This window comes from Thermobia domestica, chromosome 12, assembly GCF_964235325.1.
Source record: "Thermobia domestica chromosome 12, izTheDome1.hap1.1, whole genome shotgun sequence".
NCBI lineage: Eukaryota > Metazoa > Arthropoda > Insecta > Zygentoma > Lepismatidae > Thermobia > Thermobia domestica.
Window position 1 is genome coordinate 108,888,615 of NC_137465.1, and position 13,940 is coordinate 108,902,554.

Genomic DNA, 13,940 nt, shown 5'->3' on the forward strand with positions numbered 1-13,940 from the left:
TACCTTGTATTGTAGTTTTTCAGGATTGAACTTAATGTTCAATTTTCTTGCTCTCTCTAGCACTACATTCATGATTTGATCGTGTTCTTTTTCAGATTCTGCCCCTATTAATAGATCATCAAAATAGACGACTACACCAGGAATATCTCCAAAACACTTTTCATTTAATTTCTGAAACACTTCCGGAGCTATGCTTAGACCAAAAGGTAGCCTTAAAAACCTCCAACACCCATACGGTGAGCTAAACGTACACAATCTACTTGACTCTTCATCAAGCTCAATGTGATAGAAGCCATCTTTCCAATCTAGAACACTGTACACAGATTTTTTATTTAACCTTGCACTAACCTCACTCACAGTAGGGATTATTGCATAATTTCGTTTAAGAGCTTTATTTAAATCTTTAGGATCCAAACACAATCTTAGGGATCCATTAAGTTTTTCAACTATAACTAGATTGCTTACCCAAACCGTTGGATTTTCTTCTTTACAAATAATTCCATCTTTTTCTAGTTTTTCAATTGCTTGCTTAAGTTTAGGCTGTATACTTAGCGGCACCTTTCTTGGTGGCTTTGCAACAGGTTTTGCGTTTTTGTCAACTTCTACGTGTAGTTTCCCCTTGTACTTACCAATACCTTCAAATACATCTTTATTCTGAGTTATAAAACTACTCTTGGCCATTGTTGCTACAATATCAACAGGCACTCTTTGTATTAAATGTAACTTTGTGCATGCACTTAGGCCTAATAACGGCTTAGCTGCGTTACTTACACCTTCAACTATTACAAAATCTAAGTATTCATCCGCGTTTTTTGACACACAATGTAAGTTTACAATACCTACGGGTTTAATTTTATGACCACCATAGACTTCTAACAACATTTTGGTAGGCCTAACCTTAAATTGTTGATTTATACGTTTAAATTCTCTTATTGGAAGCACGTTGACTTCTGCACCTATGTCCAACTTAAATGTGATCTGTTTATCTTCCACCTGAATGGTTTCTTCCCATTCTTGCCTTGCTGACATTACAGCATTAATGTGAGATATTGACACTTCTGATAAATACAGTACATCACTTGTGTCCTTCGTTTCCGCTACTTCTTCCTGTATGCACTGGACTTGTTTAGCCTTGCACCCCACTGCAAAATGATTAAACTGTTGACATTTTCTGCACTGTTTACCGAACGCTGGGCACTGCGCTTTCTTATGTACTGCGTTGCACTTCTTACACTTGTACTCATTATTGTGAAAACGCAGGTTCCTTGCACTTTGTTCTTTACATTTATATTTGTCCTCTCCTGTTGTCCATGCTTTTCCTGGCGGAGCTGATGACTTTTTCCCACTTGCATTTTTTCTTCGCACTTCACTAACTTGTTTGTTCTGTATGGTATCTGCTTGTTGTCTGCTCAATTCCGCTGCACGTCCCATTTCAATAGCCTTATCTAGTGACAGTTCTCCTGCACGCAACATTCTTTCCTGTAATACCTTATCACGTATTCCTAACACAATACGATCTCTTATTACACTGTCTGTTTGGTCACCAAATTCACACGTCTTAACAAGTTTCTTTAAATCGGTAACGAATGAGTCAAACGATTCTTCTTCATCTTGCACACGGGAGTTAAAAACATAACGTTCTACGACCACGTTTTTCTGGGGATTGAAGTAACTTTCAAAAGTTTGAACAACTATCTCGTACTTCTTTTTGTCTTCATCACTTATCTCAAAAGTGTTGTAAATTTCACCAACTACATTCTGTAATATGACAACTTTGGTGGCTTTAAATCTTGGCCGCTGGCAGTCATATAAATATCAAAATTTTGTTTGAATTTTCTCCAATTCTCACACAAATTACCGGTAAGGCAAAGTTCCTTCGGGACTTTAGCTGACTGCATTTTTGGCTAGATGACAGTCTTACTGTTAAAAGATAACCGATTGCGCCATGTATCGTTTGCTATAATCATTAATTAATACACTTAAGTGTATTACAGGAGAACGTATTTATTATTAATTTCTAATTCACTTTACAGTGAATACACATTACATCACATGCGCTCTGCTGTCACAGACTATCGTAATGCACACTGTCAGTGTGGCCAGAACCACTTGACAACTATTGCATCCATTACACTCGTATAAAAAAGGATCTCAGGTAAAAATTCCTTGAGACATCCCTATTTATACTAGGATCATGGTTCGTACATCATTCTTCTTAGAACAGAACAACCTTTCAAACGGTACCACTCACATGTCTCCATCATGTATCTATCTGAGGAGGGAAAATCGCATAAAAAGGTATCTTTGTTAAAAAATAACTTTTTTTTACCTTTTTGCCCCTCTGGACCCCCCTGTTTTATCGCAGAAATCTGAAAAGAATGTGAAAAATATTAAGGGGTGCACTGAATGTGTATGCAAAATTTCAATCCTCTAGGTGCAAAAGTAAGCCCTGCAAAAAGTAATAAAAAAAGTCATAACAAAAAATATTTTAAGTTATGACGTCATCACACTACATCTCGACGCAGAAAGACGTGAAAGCATAAAGCTTTTTTGGTACTTTTAAAATCAAATAATGAAGATTCTAGCCTATCACAGAAAAATGAATGATATAATTTAAAAGAGTTAAGTGGTCACTTCAGAAAAGTGGGGGGGCAACTGCCCCCTCTTGCCCCCTAATTGCCGCACACACACACACACACACACATATATATATATATATATATATATATATATATATATATATATATATATTGATAGATAGATAAAGCTTACAATACACGCTCCAGCTGTGCATCGATAAGTAGGGCCGCTCTAAAAGAGTGTAGTACAGTAACGTAGTGTAGAGTAGTGTCGGGAAAGCTTAGGGTTTGAACTCATCTTCTTAAAATTAATCGAATGAAATTTCTTGCATCTACGTAAGAATACAAACTGTAGATTATCCAGAGAGCGATTGTGAAGATTATCTTATATACAGGGTGGACCGTTTATACTGATACGCCATTAAAACTTTTAAACTACTAGACACAAAACGCTGAAATTTTGTACCATAAAATATAAGCAGAGGAGCATTGTTTGGCATACTATATAGTACCTCCAGGTTAATACTGCTGCGTATCCAACATACTTACATTGCTTTCAAATGATACTACATCAGGTTATTACATGCTTCAAGTCTACGTGTTAAACGAAAACTTGTTTGTTATTCAATGTTGCAAACTAAGGGTCCTGTAGGTAACAAACATTCCAGTTTTTGTAGTCTGTATAGCAGTAACAACGCAAGTAAGATGGATGGGACAATGCACATCCAAATTACTTTAGTGTCTAATACCATGATTATAATATGACGAATTTTGAATGAATAGAAACAAAAATACAAGGAATTGGGACTTTGAGTTTTTTTTATATATTAAAAAAACTTTATTTCTAAAAGCTGCTAAGTACCTCATCCAATTGCCCAGATTGCTTTCAATAGATGTGAAGACAGGCACTTAGCCAGGATTTCGCAATAGGGGGGGGGGGTCCGTGACGAAATACTGTGGTTATCACACCAGGAGCTCGATTTTTCTAAACTACTTTACTGTTAACATATATTCGTTCGTTTAGCCAGAATTTCGTAAGGGGGTGACATGAAATACTGTGGTTACACATCAGGGGATCAATCAATCTAAACTACTTTACTGGCAACATACCCATATTGGTTTGTTAGGACAATAAAATGAGGATATGTTAGTAGGTATTTTAATAAAAAAAAACTATGAAGGAATCTTGAGTAAAAGAATATAAAAAAAGTATTGAAAAAGATATATAGTCTCCCAAGGTCATTCGAACTCGGTTCTACTTGTCTTTTTTCTTCTTGTTTTTCTTATCTTCGTTTAATGCAGCCAAGGATAGCAACGAGATCTATTTCGGGAGTGTTGTCGCGAAATTCAAAATGCCTCATACTATTGGTGATTCTGGGCATTTTTTAAGTTCTACCTGAAAGTCCATCTGATCGAACCGGTTTATCTATCGTCATTTGTAGTCCATATGATTAGCATGAAGCTAGATGGAATTTCGAATGCTTCGTTACAATAATATCGCTTTTCCTCCAATCAAAGCTCCTCATAAGAAAGAGTAACCAAATGCCTGCTGTAGCTTTATATTTTTGACGCTGATTCATCTTTTTCTCGTTTATTTTTGCTTCATCCTTTCTTAATATTTTTCATTTCTGGATCCGATGGGGGGAGGGTCCTTACCCCACGGACCCACCAGTTGACTACGTGCCTGGTGGAGATCATAATACTGTTTACAGCAACTTGTTATCTCAAACCTTTTCTGGAGATATGATAAATAATGGTGAACTTTACAACACTGCTTAAAATTATGTAATTCCGAGCAATTATTATTGTATAGCTGCCAAAAGGTATTGATGTAATCTCATAAAAGCAAAGTAAATCAAAAGTTTTTTTTTTTTAATTCTCAGAATACGCCATTTTTAGCAATTTTTTTCTGTATCAAATTTAAGCATTTTTTTCATATTTCCGGAATGATTTTAGATATCAAATTGCCATAAACGGCATTATGATCTTCACATTTATTGAAATCCAGCTATGTAACTGAATATGATACTTACCTAAGTATTTTTTCAAAATAAAGTACTTAGGAAAAAGTCAAATTTTCAATTCCTTGTAACTTCGTTTTGCTACTTCTTTGAAATACATCATATAATGACCGTAGTATTCGACACTAAGGGGTATTACAGTGGCTTAGTGGTAGAGCGCATACCTCTGGCTCGTAGGGTCCCTGGTTCGATCTCCGGGCAAGTAAGTTTGTTATGAACAACATCGTGTCTGTGAGTTTTCTTGGGCATTCCCATTTCCTCCCACATTCTCATTCCACCGACTCTTCCATCATCATTCACCTCCCTTAGACTAAAGGGCATAATTAGAGACATTGATTGAGAGATTTCATTTACATGAGTACAAGTGCTGCCATCTGTTGTCCATATGTTCACTATCATTCTCTTTGTTTGGGGACAATATTTCGTTTCTCGTAACCAGTTATAAATAATTAATGCCATACTTTATTATCCCTTATAGGAGTCGTCCGTTTAATAAACAAGATTTTCTGTAAAAGTAGTTGTTGGGCAGCTGTATATGAAACAACACAAATCGTGCCTAACTAAAACGACTCCTCATCATGTCAGGTAGTTGATTTAACGATTACCATTTGGATACTTTGTTCCAAAATGTAATGGAGTTGAAATGGTGTCAGGCTAGTCAAAAATTAACATAATGATTTTGAACTGACACACCCAAGTTTTTATTATGTTCGTACCTTTAAATAAATTTCAGAAGCTTATTCTTTCGTACCTAATCTGATCAATATCTTATCTCAGAAATGTCCTTAAACACACACACAAAAAAAAATCGAGCTAGAAGTAACATTAGCGTACGTTAAATTTTAGAGTTCGAGGGGATGGAGACCATTAATTTCCGTATTTAAGATAAAATCGGTTGATAATTTTAAAAAATAACAAAGCGCTTCGTAACTGTAGATTTGTCAATACAAATTGGTAGGTCACTTGCTGGAACAGAATGTTCCATGCTCTACGATATTCCGCTAATCTCTTAGTCTTTACGTACGATTTTTCTGTTTTGATATCGTCCATTAATTATAGTCTTCTTCGCCCGTTCCTTCTCTTTCCTTCCACCATACCTTCTAGCACGTTCCTCATGATACAGTTCCTTCTTAGAAAATGTCCCAACCAGTTTCTCTTCCTCTTCTTAATAATATTTAAAATGATTCTTTTCCCCCACCATTTCTGATACCCACTCATTCGTTTTCCGATCGACCCAGCTAATTCCCTCCATTCTTCTCCACACCCACATTTCGAAAGTCTCCAGTCACATTCCAAGAAACCATCAAAACATGGACAGAAGGAAGTTTTACACATATTCTTGTTATCATTTGTCATTTTTCATGTGATTTTGTTTAACCTGACCTAAGTATTCATAGTGTTTTATTAAACTGGAATCTAACTAGCTACTAATTGATTCTGGTTCAGGTATTGATTCCAGCTTTTTAATATTATTTCCCACAATAAGTAAATTTTCGTAGTCTGTTTGTCTATTTTGGTATTAATATCTTTCCTCAAAGTTTCTTTCTCGAAAATTTGCCAACTTTGGATAAAATGAAATGGACAAAGATTTTTAATTTATTTAATAATTTGTGATTGAATTGGTATTATGAACAGAATGGTTTATTGCGTTATTATAATTGTGTCTTTTCATTTCATTGTAGTATTCAATGCAAATTTTATTAAGCATATTTACATTAACGTACAGTATTAAGGATCTATTTTCACTCAAAAGACCCTTGTAGTTCACATCATATTGACGAGAGACGATAGGAGAATAGAGAATATGGTGCTCGTGAGAAAACCGAATTCAAAATGTCAACGAATTACACGTTTCATGTCCCCTACACACCGGAAGAGTTATTACTGGATGTCCGTTTGTTCCGATGTATGTACCGTTCAACATATCCGAAACAAATTTTAATCTTAATATATGTTTATTATACGTTCTCCAGTTCTTTCTCACATTTAAAACCTGGTCCCCTGCCACTCACTTTTAGTTCGCCAGTGGCGTACCTTGATTTTACCAATTTTACAGGAAAGCGATTATGAATGTTTTCGTTTAACGTTATAACTTGCCACTCTCTTCATTTTTAATACACTTTCGAAACTTTGTACAAAGAAAGCCATTATTTTAGTGTTTTGGACGTACTATCATTTATTGACCACATTGTGTTTTTGGCGGGAAGAAACGTTGCTTTAATTGATTTGATTTTAATTTAGCGTCTCTTTTAGCAGCGAATCTATGTGAGTTGTAGACCTACAGCTTAACGTGGGATCCAAACCACATGAGCTCCCGCCTGGAATCAAACCTGGATCCCCCACACGCCAAAGGTGCTTAAGCCAACTTCTTAGCCACAAGGGAATTCAAGAAGTGTTCCTGACTAAATTATGCCCAATCACCCTTTCTTTTCAAAGAAACATGTTCAAGTTATACTCTTGTGAAATTATAAATAAAATATAGAAACAGAGTTAAGCATTCAAGGATGCACTAATGACACTCCAATATGTTCGCAATTTTAGCGAGAAAACATTAATACGCATCAATAGTTTCCTTTGAAACAAACTCATTAAATTTTCAGTCTTACAAGAAGTAAAAATGATTTATTTTCACACTTCATTTTTTGTAATAAGAATTGTTTATTATTATTATTATTATTATTATTATTATTATTATTATTATTATTATTATTATTATTATTATTATTATTATTATTATTATTATTATTATTATTATTACACTAGCATCTTTAATTTAGAGAGAATTTAATATCCATTATTTATCAATTGATGTTACAAAATAAGAATATTATGGAAAAATACTTTTCAGAAAAAAAATCCTGTACGTTGCAATTACTAACAGCAGCAACTATATTACGATTTCCATTGTTTTATGCGGCAGAAAAATCATGTTTCTATTACATTTTGAATTCTTTCATTGGGATTATTAACATTAATAAAAAAAATGATGAAACATTATTTTTACTCATACTATTACTTAACAAAGTAATAGCAAATAGCAAATGTTACAGCATGAACTAACTTTTTGTAATAGCATGTAATAATTCTTAAGAATAGAGAATTGTAATTCCTTGTACTCTATGAGGATCTTCTGCAAATACTTTACATTTCTATTCTTTATTGTGGCAAGTTTCTGTAATAGTTCAGAAATTCAGGTTTCCTGACAACAGGTGTATCTCCTTGATATAAACTCATCCAGTCTGAATATTTCTGTGATGATTTCCTCGGAGACTGTGAGTATATATATATATAATACTTACAAGGGACATCACCCAATTGTCCGACTCCGATTGCAATGAAATTTTTGTTGCTGATAGAGGACATGTATTCATTACTTGTGATGACAGAAATTTTTGCCATGGTGCAAGTTTTCTATTTTTTAATAATTTTTAAAAGTTGTGATGTGGTTAATAGAGATTACTACAGAAGTCCCTTACTACCCTTTGTAAACGGAGTGTTAATGAAAGAACAACCATGTAGATACGTATAGGGCCTAGGGGGAAGTCGTATGGTACGTATGGCCTTGACGGCAGCCATCTTGAAATACGCCATTTTGAATTAAGGTCAAGTTTTTAAAATAGGAATAGAGCAATGTGATACATAATTTCGGGCTAGAATTTAATCAGGAAGACAATGGTGAAGTTAGTTTTAAGATGCAACCATTTGGTGAAAAGTTACAGGTATATTAATTGTTTATACTTACTATGTGCGTAAGTCCCTTACCTCCGCTTCTAACCCGCGTATTAATGATAATAAGTGGATAATGGTTTCGGTAATACATATTTTGCCTAGAGGGAAGTAATACGATAAGGGTATCATTGACGACAGCCATTTTGAAATCCGCCATTTTGAATTAATGTGAAGTTTTGAAAACTGAAAACTATAGCATGTGGCACCACATTTTAATAGTAAATTTTCCCCAAAAGCCAATGGTATGCTTATTTTTTGTTCTATAGTTAACCAATATGAATTTATGACTCTTCTAACGATTCGATCCATTATTCGATCTTTTAAATTGGCAACACTCCTAATTTTCATCGCATGTTTTAAGATTCCAACTGGCACTTTGCAATTGTTTCCATGGCTCATGTTTTCTAAATTTATTTTCTTTTTTTAAGAGTTGCGATTTGTTAGTTCATGAATAATGTTGGGATAAGCATCCAGCAATCTTTCTGAATTTTGAAGACTTGCTATGTAATTATTAATTTCCTAGGCAGTGTAATTATTTATTTTAACCCAGAGTACATGAGGTACCTATGGACCTATGCGATGTAAAGAAATACAAATGAAATTATAAGAAATTGGTGTAACAAGAACTCAAAATTATCATGAAATGTAGCCTACATGTTGCGCAAACGACAAACAGTATATATTTTTTTTAATAAATACGACTTTATAACTTTAAAGGAACAGCAGCAATGAAAGAAAATATCAAAGAGACATAATATGACTGTTCCCAACACACTGTTTATACCGTGAACAAAATATGAAAACAGGTAACTTGTTTATAAAGAGGTATAACTTAATCGAGTTCCCGACCAATACTGATTATAAATCTTACAAACATGAACCATCGACAACAATCGCTAGAAAGCGAATGACTTTTTTGTCTGACTAGCTAAAATATTGCCATAGAAAATAAATAAATAAATAAATAAATAAATATACAATAAACAAATAAATGTAAAACAAAACAAAAGACCATTGATTTACACAACAATCATATTTCGTTTCCTTTTTTGAAGTGAATTTTCAACTTATTTCTCATCTCATCTACTATTCATTACAAGCTACGTCTCCGGTATTGTCTGAATGCAAAGTTGGAGTTCTTTCGTTCTGCGATGATTCATGTCAGTAAACGAGTTTTTGAAGGGCAGGTATAGGAAATAAATAATTACATTGCCTATGAAATTAGTAATTACATGGCAAGTCTTCAAACTTGAGAAAGATTGCTGGATACTTATCGCAACACTATTCATGAACTGACACATCTCAACTCTTAAAAAAAGGAAATAAATTTAGAAAACATGAGCCATGGAAACAATTGCAAAATGCCAGTTGGAATCTTAAAACATGCGATGAAAATTAGGAGTGTTGCCAATTTGAAAGATCGAATAATGGACGTTTCGTGCACATTAGAAGAGTCATAAATTCATATGGTTAACTATAGAACAAAAATAAGCATACCATTGGCTTTTGGGGAAAATTTACTATTAAAATGTGGTGCCACATGCTATAGTTTTCAGTTTTCAAAACTTCACATTAATTCAAAATGGCGGATTTCAAAATGGCTGTCGTCAATGATACCCTTATCGTATTACTTCCCTCTAGGCATAATATGTATTACCGAAACCATTATCCACTTATTATCATTAATACGCGGGTTAGAAGCGGAGGTAAGGGACTTACGCACATAGTAAGTATAAACAATTAATATACCTGTAACTTTTCACCAAATGGTCGCATCTTAAAACTAACTTCACCATTGTCTTCCTGATTAAATTCTAGCCCGAAATTATGTATCATATTGCCCTATTCCTATTTTAAAAACTTGACCTTAATTCAAAATGGCGTATTTCAAGATGGCTGCCGTCAAGGCCATACGTACCATACGACTTCCCCCTAGGCTCTATACGTATGTACATGGTTGTTCTTTCATTAACACTCCGTTTACAAAGGGTAGTAAGGGACTTCTGTACTAATCTCTATTAACCACATCACAACCTTTAAAAATTATTAAAAAATAGAAAACTTGCACCATGGCAAAAATTTCTGTCATCACAAGTAATGAATACATGTCCTCTATCAGCAACAAAAAATTCATTGAAATCGGAGCCGGACAATTGGGTGATGTCCCTTGTTAGGATTCTTCGTTAATGCTACTTTCCTTTGTGATGTGGTATTTCTATGAATTTCATCTAAATGACTATTGAAGTAAATTTGCTCTGGTTGTTCCTTAACGACCATCAGTTCCTGTATGGTTGTCTAGTCAATTCCTCATAAATGCCTTTATGTATTTGCGAAAGTCGTGGTAAATAGAAATGTTAAATCTTCGTTTTTTTCTTTTCTTTTATCCTAGAGGATAATTTACCCCAGTTTGTTCATTCAACAATAAAAATCACTACATAACTAATATAGGAAGAGTAGCTGTATCTTGGTTACGTTGTCTTCAAATACTTTTTAGATACTGAATTTCAAAGCAATGCCATTTTCAGAAAGGTTTTGTTTCCGTTAATTTGGGGAATTCAACTATGAACGTTTTATGGATGGTAGAGGAGATTATATAAGGATAAAGGGTAGTCATAACTCAAATTCTCGATTTTTCTAGTTAGGCCTACTCTACTTCACCCGTTTGCCGACGAAAAGTAAACAGAGAGTCTTCTGACATAATCAGATTAATTTACAAAACTACAGTTATTCAGATTTAATTTTGTCAATATTAATTTGAACTTTACTGAATTTTATTTCCAGATCCGTATGTGAAGATATACCTTCTGTACAACAGTCAAAGGATAGCGAAGAAGAAGACGCACGTGAAGAAACGAACTCTGAACCCAGTTTTCAACGAGTCCTTTGTGTTTGATATCCCTCCAGCTGCGGAGGGTCTGGACAGCGTCAGTCTCGAATTCCTTCTTCTGGACTGGGATAGAGTCACTAAGAATGAGGTGCGTACATATGTGTTTACTAGTTATAGTGGTACAGTCAACGACAAAAGTTATTTCCATTTGATGAAATTAGTTTCGTAGATAAGTCCAGAATGGAAGAACAATTTGAGTAAAGTTTTCTATACATTAAAAAAAAGAACGTAATTTTCTATACGCTCCAACCATACCACTGTTATTCCCAAAATACATTTTACAAAACGGAAAGAAGTTTTGTCACTGACTGTACAAACTAGTTTTGCCCACGAGACAAGACGAGAAAAAAATTTGAGACGAGACAGCGCTTTCAATAAAAACAAACATACTCTTTGGGACGAGAAACTAACTTACTTTCCCCGCATCTTTTCAAGATGAAAACTTCCCGAACCTAATCTCATGTGTAATATTAGCACAAACTGAAATTTATATGTTATGTAAGATTGTTTAATTATTCATGATTTAGTTTACCACTAAATAGAAGGGCAGGGGATGAACGGAGAGGATCCATGATCGAAACAATGAACACTCGTGAGCGACATAAGGCGGAAACTCATCTTCGTAGCTCGAATCTATGAGCCGTCAGCAAGTAACTCTTTCACCTCAAAATTATGATATCTCCTAGGAAAGAACACAAGGAGGCTTGAATTCATGTTATTGATTAGAATAAAATGAAATATAAAAATCAAATGAAAGAAAAATAATGAGTTAAACTACTACGAGCCTCTTAAGGCTCGTTAGTTTTAATTTAGAATGTTTTATTGTAGTTGTTTATTTCTGAAAACTGGAGTATAAAGAAGGTATTTGAATCACGGGATTGCTAATCGGAACCAACTATCTTAAAAGGACGATAGAAAAATCAAAACATGTTTAAAAATTAAGTTCGAGTGTTTCCCTAACTTACAGAAAACAGTAGGTCAACATACCTATTAACCAATTGTAGGAGACTTACGCTGAATACAACGCTGTTGTAGATGTGGTGATCCCGACAAAAAAAATCTTAATGGGTACAACCACCGGTCACTGATCGTTTGGCCACTACAAGGCCACTTTTAAAATAATAGCCAAATATAATGATATTCTGGATTTTGATGTAATTGCTTGAAACAGTGATATGTTGTAGATATTGTGATCCTGAGAAAAAGTCGTAATGGGCACAACCACAAATAATCCTACTGGGACTGTTTGGTCACTGCCTGACCACATTTTTGAAAATAGGAGAAGATAATAATATTCTGGATTTCGGTGGAACTCCTTGAAACCTTGATATGTTGTAAATATTATGATTCTGGGAAAAAGTCTCATTGGGTGCAACCAGCAATCACTGACCGTTTGACCACTACAAGGGCACGTTCTTGGAAACAAAGGTAATTATATTCTGGGTTTCGGTGGAAAGGACTGAAACCGTGATATGTTGTAGATTACACGAAAAAAATAGTCTCATAGTAGAGAAACAGTCAGTTGTTGATGGTTGCGCCCATTGAGACGTTTTCTCAGGATCACAGCATCTACAGCAAATCAGTTTCATTTATTTTCACAGGTATCCAGAACATCTTTGTCTTCTGCTCTTTTCAAAAAAGTAGCCAAACGGTCGGTGATTGGTGGACAGTCTTTCCCACGGAAATCCAGAATGTCATTATCTTCGGCTGATTTCAAAAAAGTGGCTAAAAGGTCAGTGCTTGGTGGTCGTGCCCATTGAGGCTTTTCCTCAGGATCACAATATCTGAAACATATTAGGGTTTCAAGCAATTCCACCGAAATCCAATTTCCATAAGGATTGTGCTGGGTCCTTTCACGAGTCTCGTGAGCAACAATAGTCCAGCCTAGTCAGATCTTCAATCTGTTTTATTGTTACAAAATGTGGAGTACAAAAATATAAATTGATAAAGTGATTGTAGGAACAAATTGAAGAGCATCCATGAACGTTTAAAGATACTCAACTCATTACATAATACATTCCAATAATAAATATTATTATATCACACCCTTTTAGAGATCTCTTGTGACGCTAAAAGATTTTGATAACTGCTAGATGAAATTTTTGAAAAAAAAATCAGGACATAAATTTTGTATATAAATTTTTAAAACGAGGCCTGAAAATCATTTCAAGAATCAATACGAGACAAGAAAGAATTTTTGTAGGGTTGATATGAGACGAGACTTCTACAAAGTTTACAAGACGAGGCCAAAAAAAAAAAAAAAATCTCGTGTTTTCTTCTGGGCGACACTACCCACCTAACTCGAGACCCTCGAATTGCAGCTATTCGGTTGTTGTTGTTTTTTTTTAATGATTTATACCAGAACATGAACCACTGGCCTTCATCCGAAGATCTTAACCTGACAGAATGTTTACCTCATAAGAGAGATTGAGGACATCCAATCTCCGTTGCTTTATTGTTATTGCACTTTTCTGCTTTCTTGGTCCGCTTACCTGCTTGATAGCGAGGTGAAGACATTAGAGTAGAACAACCAATATAAAATGGGCGAGTGTTAATCTATGCTAAGCAACACCTACAGTCTATGAAACGCAGTACTACCACTGCAGCTTTCCGTAACCCTCCTCCAATTTCAGAACCAATATCCCCCCTAGATGGCGTTCAGTAGATGCGAACGAGAGAACGAAATTTCTCGTTTCTTGTCAGTACCGAGTTTATGTAAGACAA

The 13,940-nt window shown here is 34.7% G+C and overlaps 1 protein-coding gene across 1 annotated transcript in view; it reads left to right on the forward strand.

Annotated features, from left to right (window-relative positions):
- Positions 1 to 13,940, forward strand: part of Syt4 (Synaptotagmin 4) — a 518,564-nt gene that overhangs the window by 482,029 nt on the left and 22,595 nt on the right. Inside the window, exon 6 of the mRNA XM_081733986.1 lies at positions 11,111 to 11,304. Coding sequence (XP_081590112.1) covers positions 11,111 to 11,304 — 194 coding nt within the window. The remainder of the gene's footprint in view (positions 1 to 11,110; positions 11,305 to 13,940) is intronic.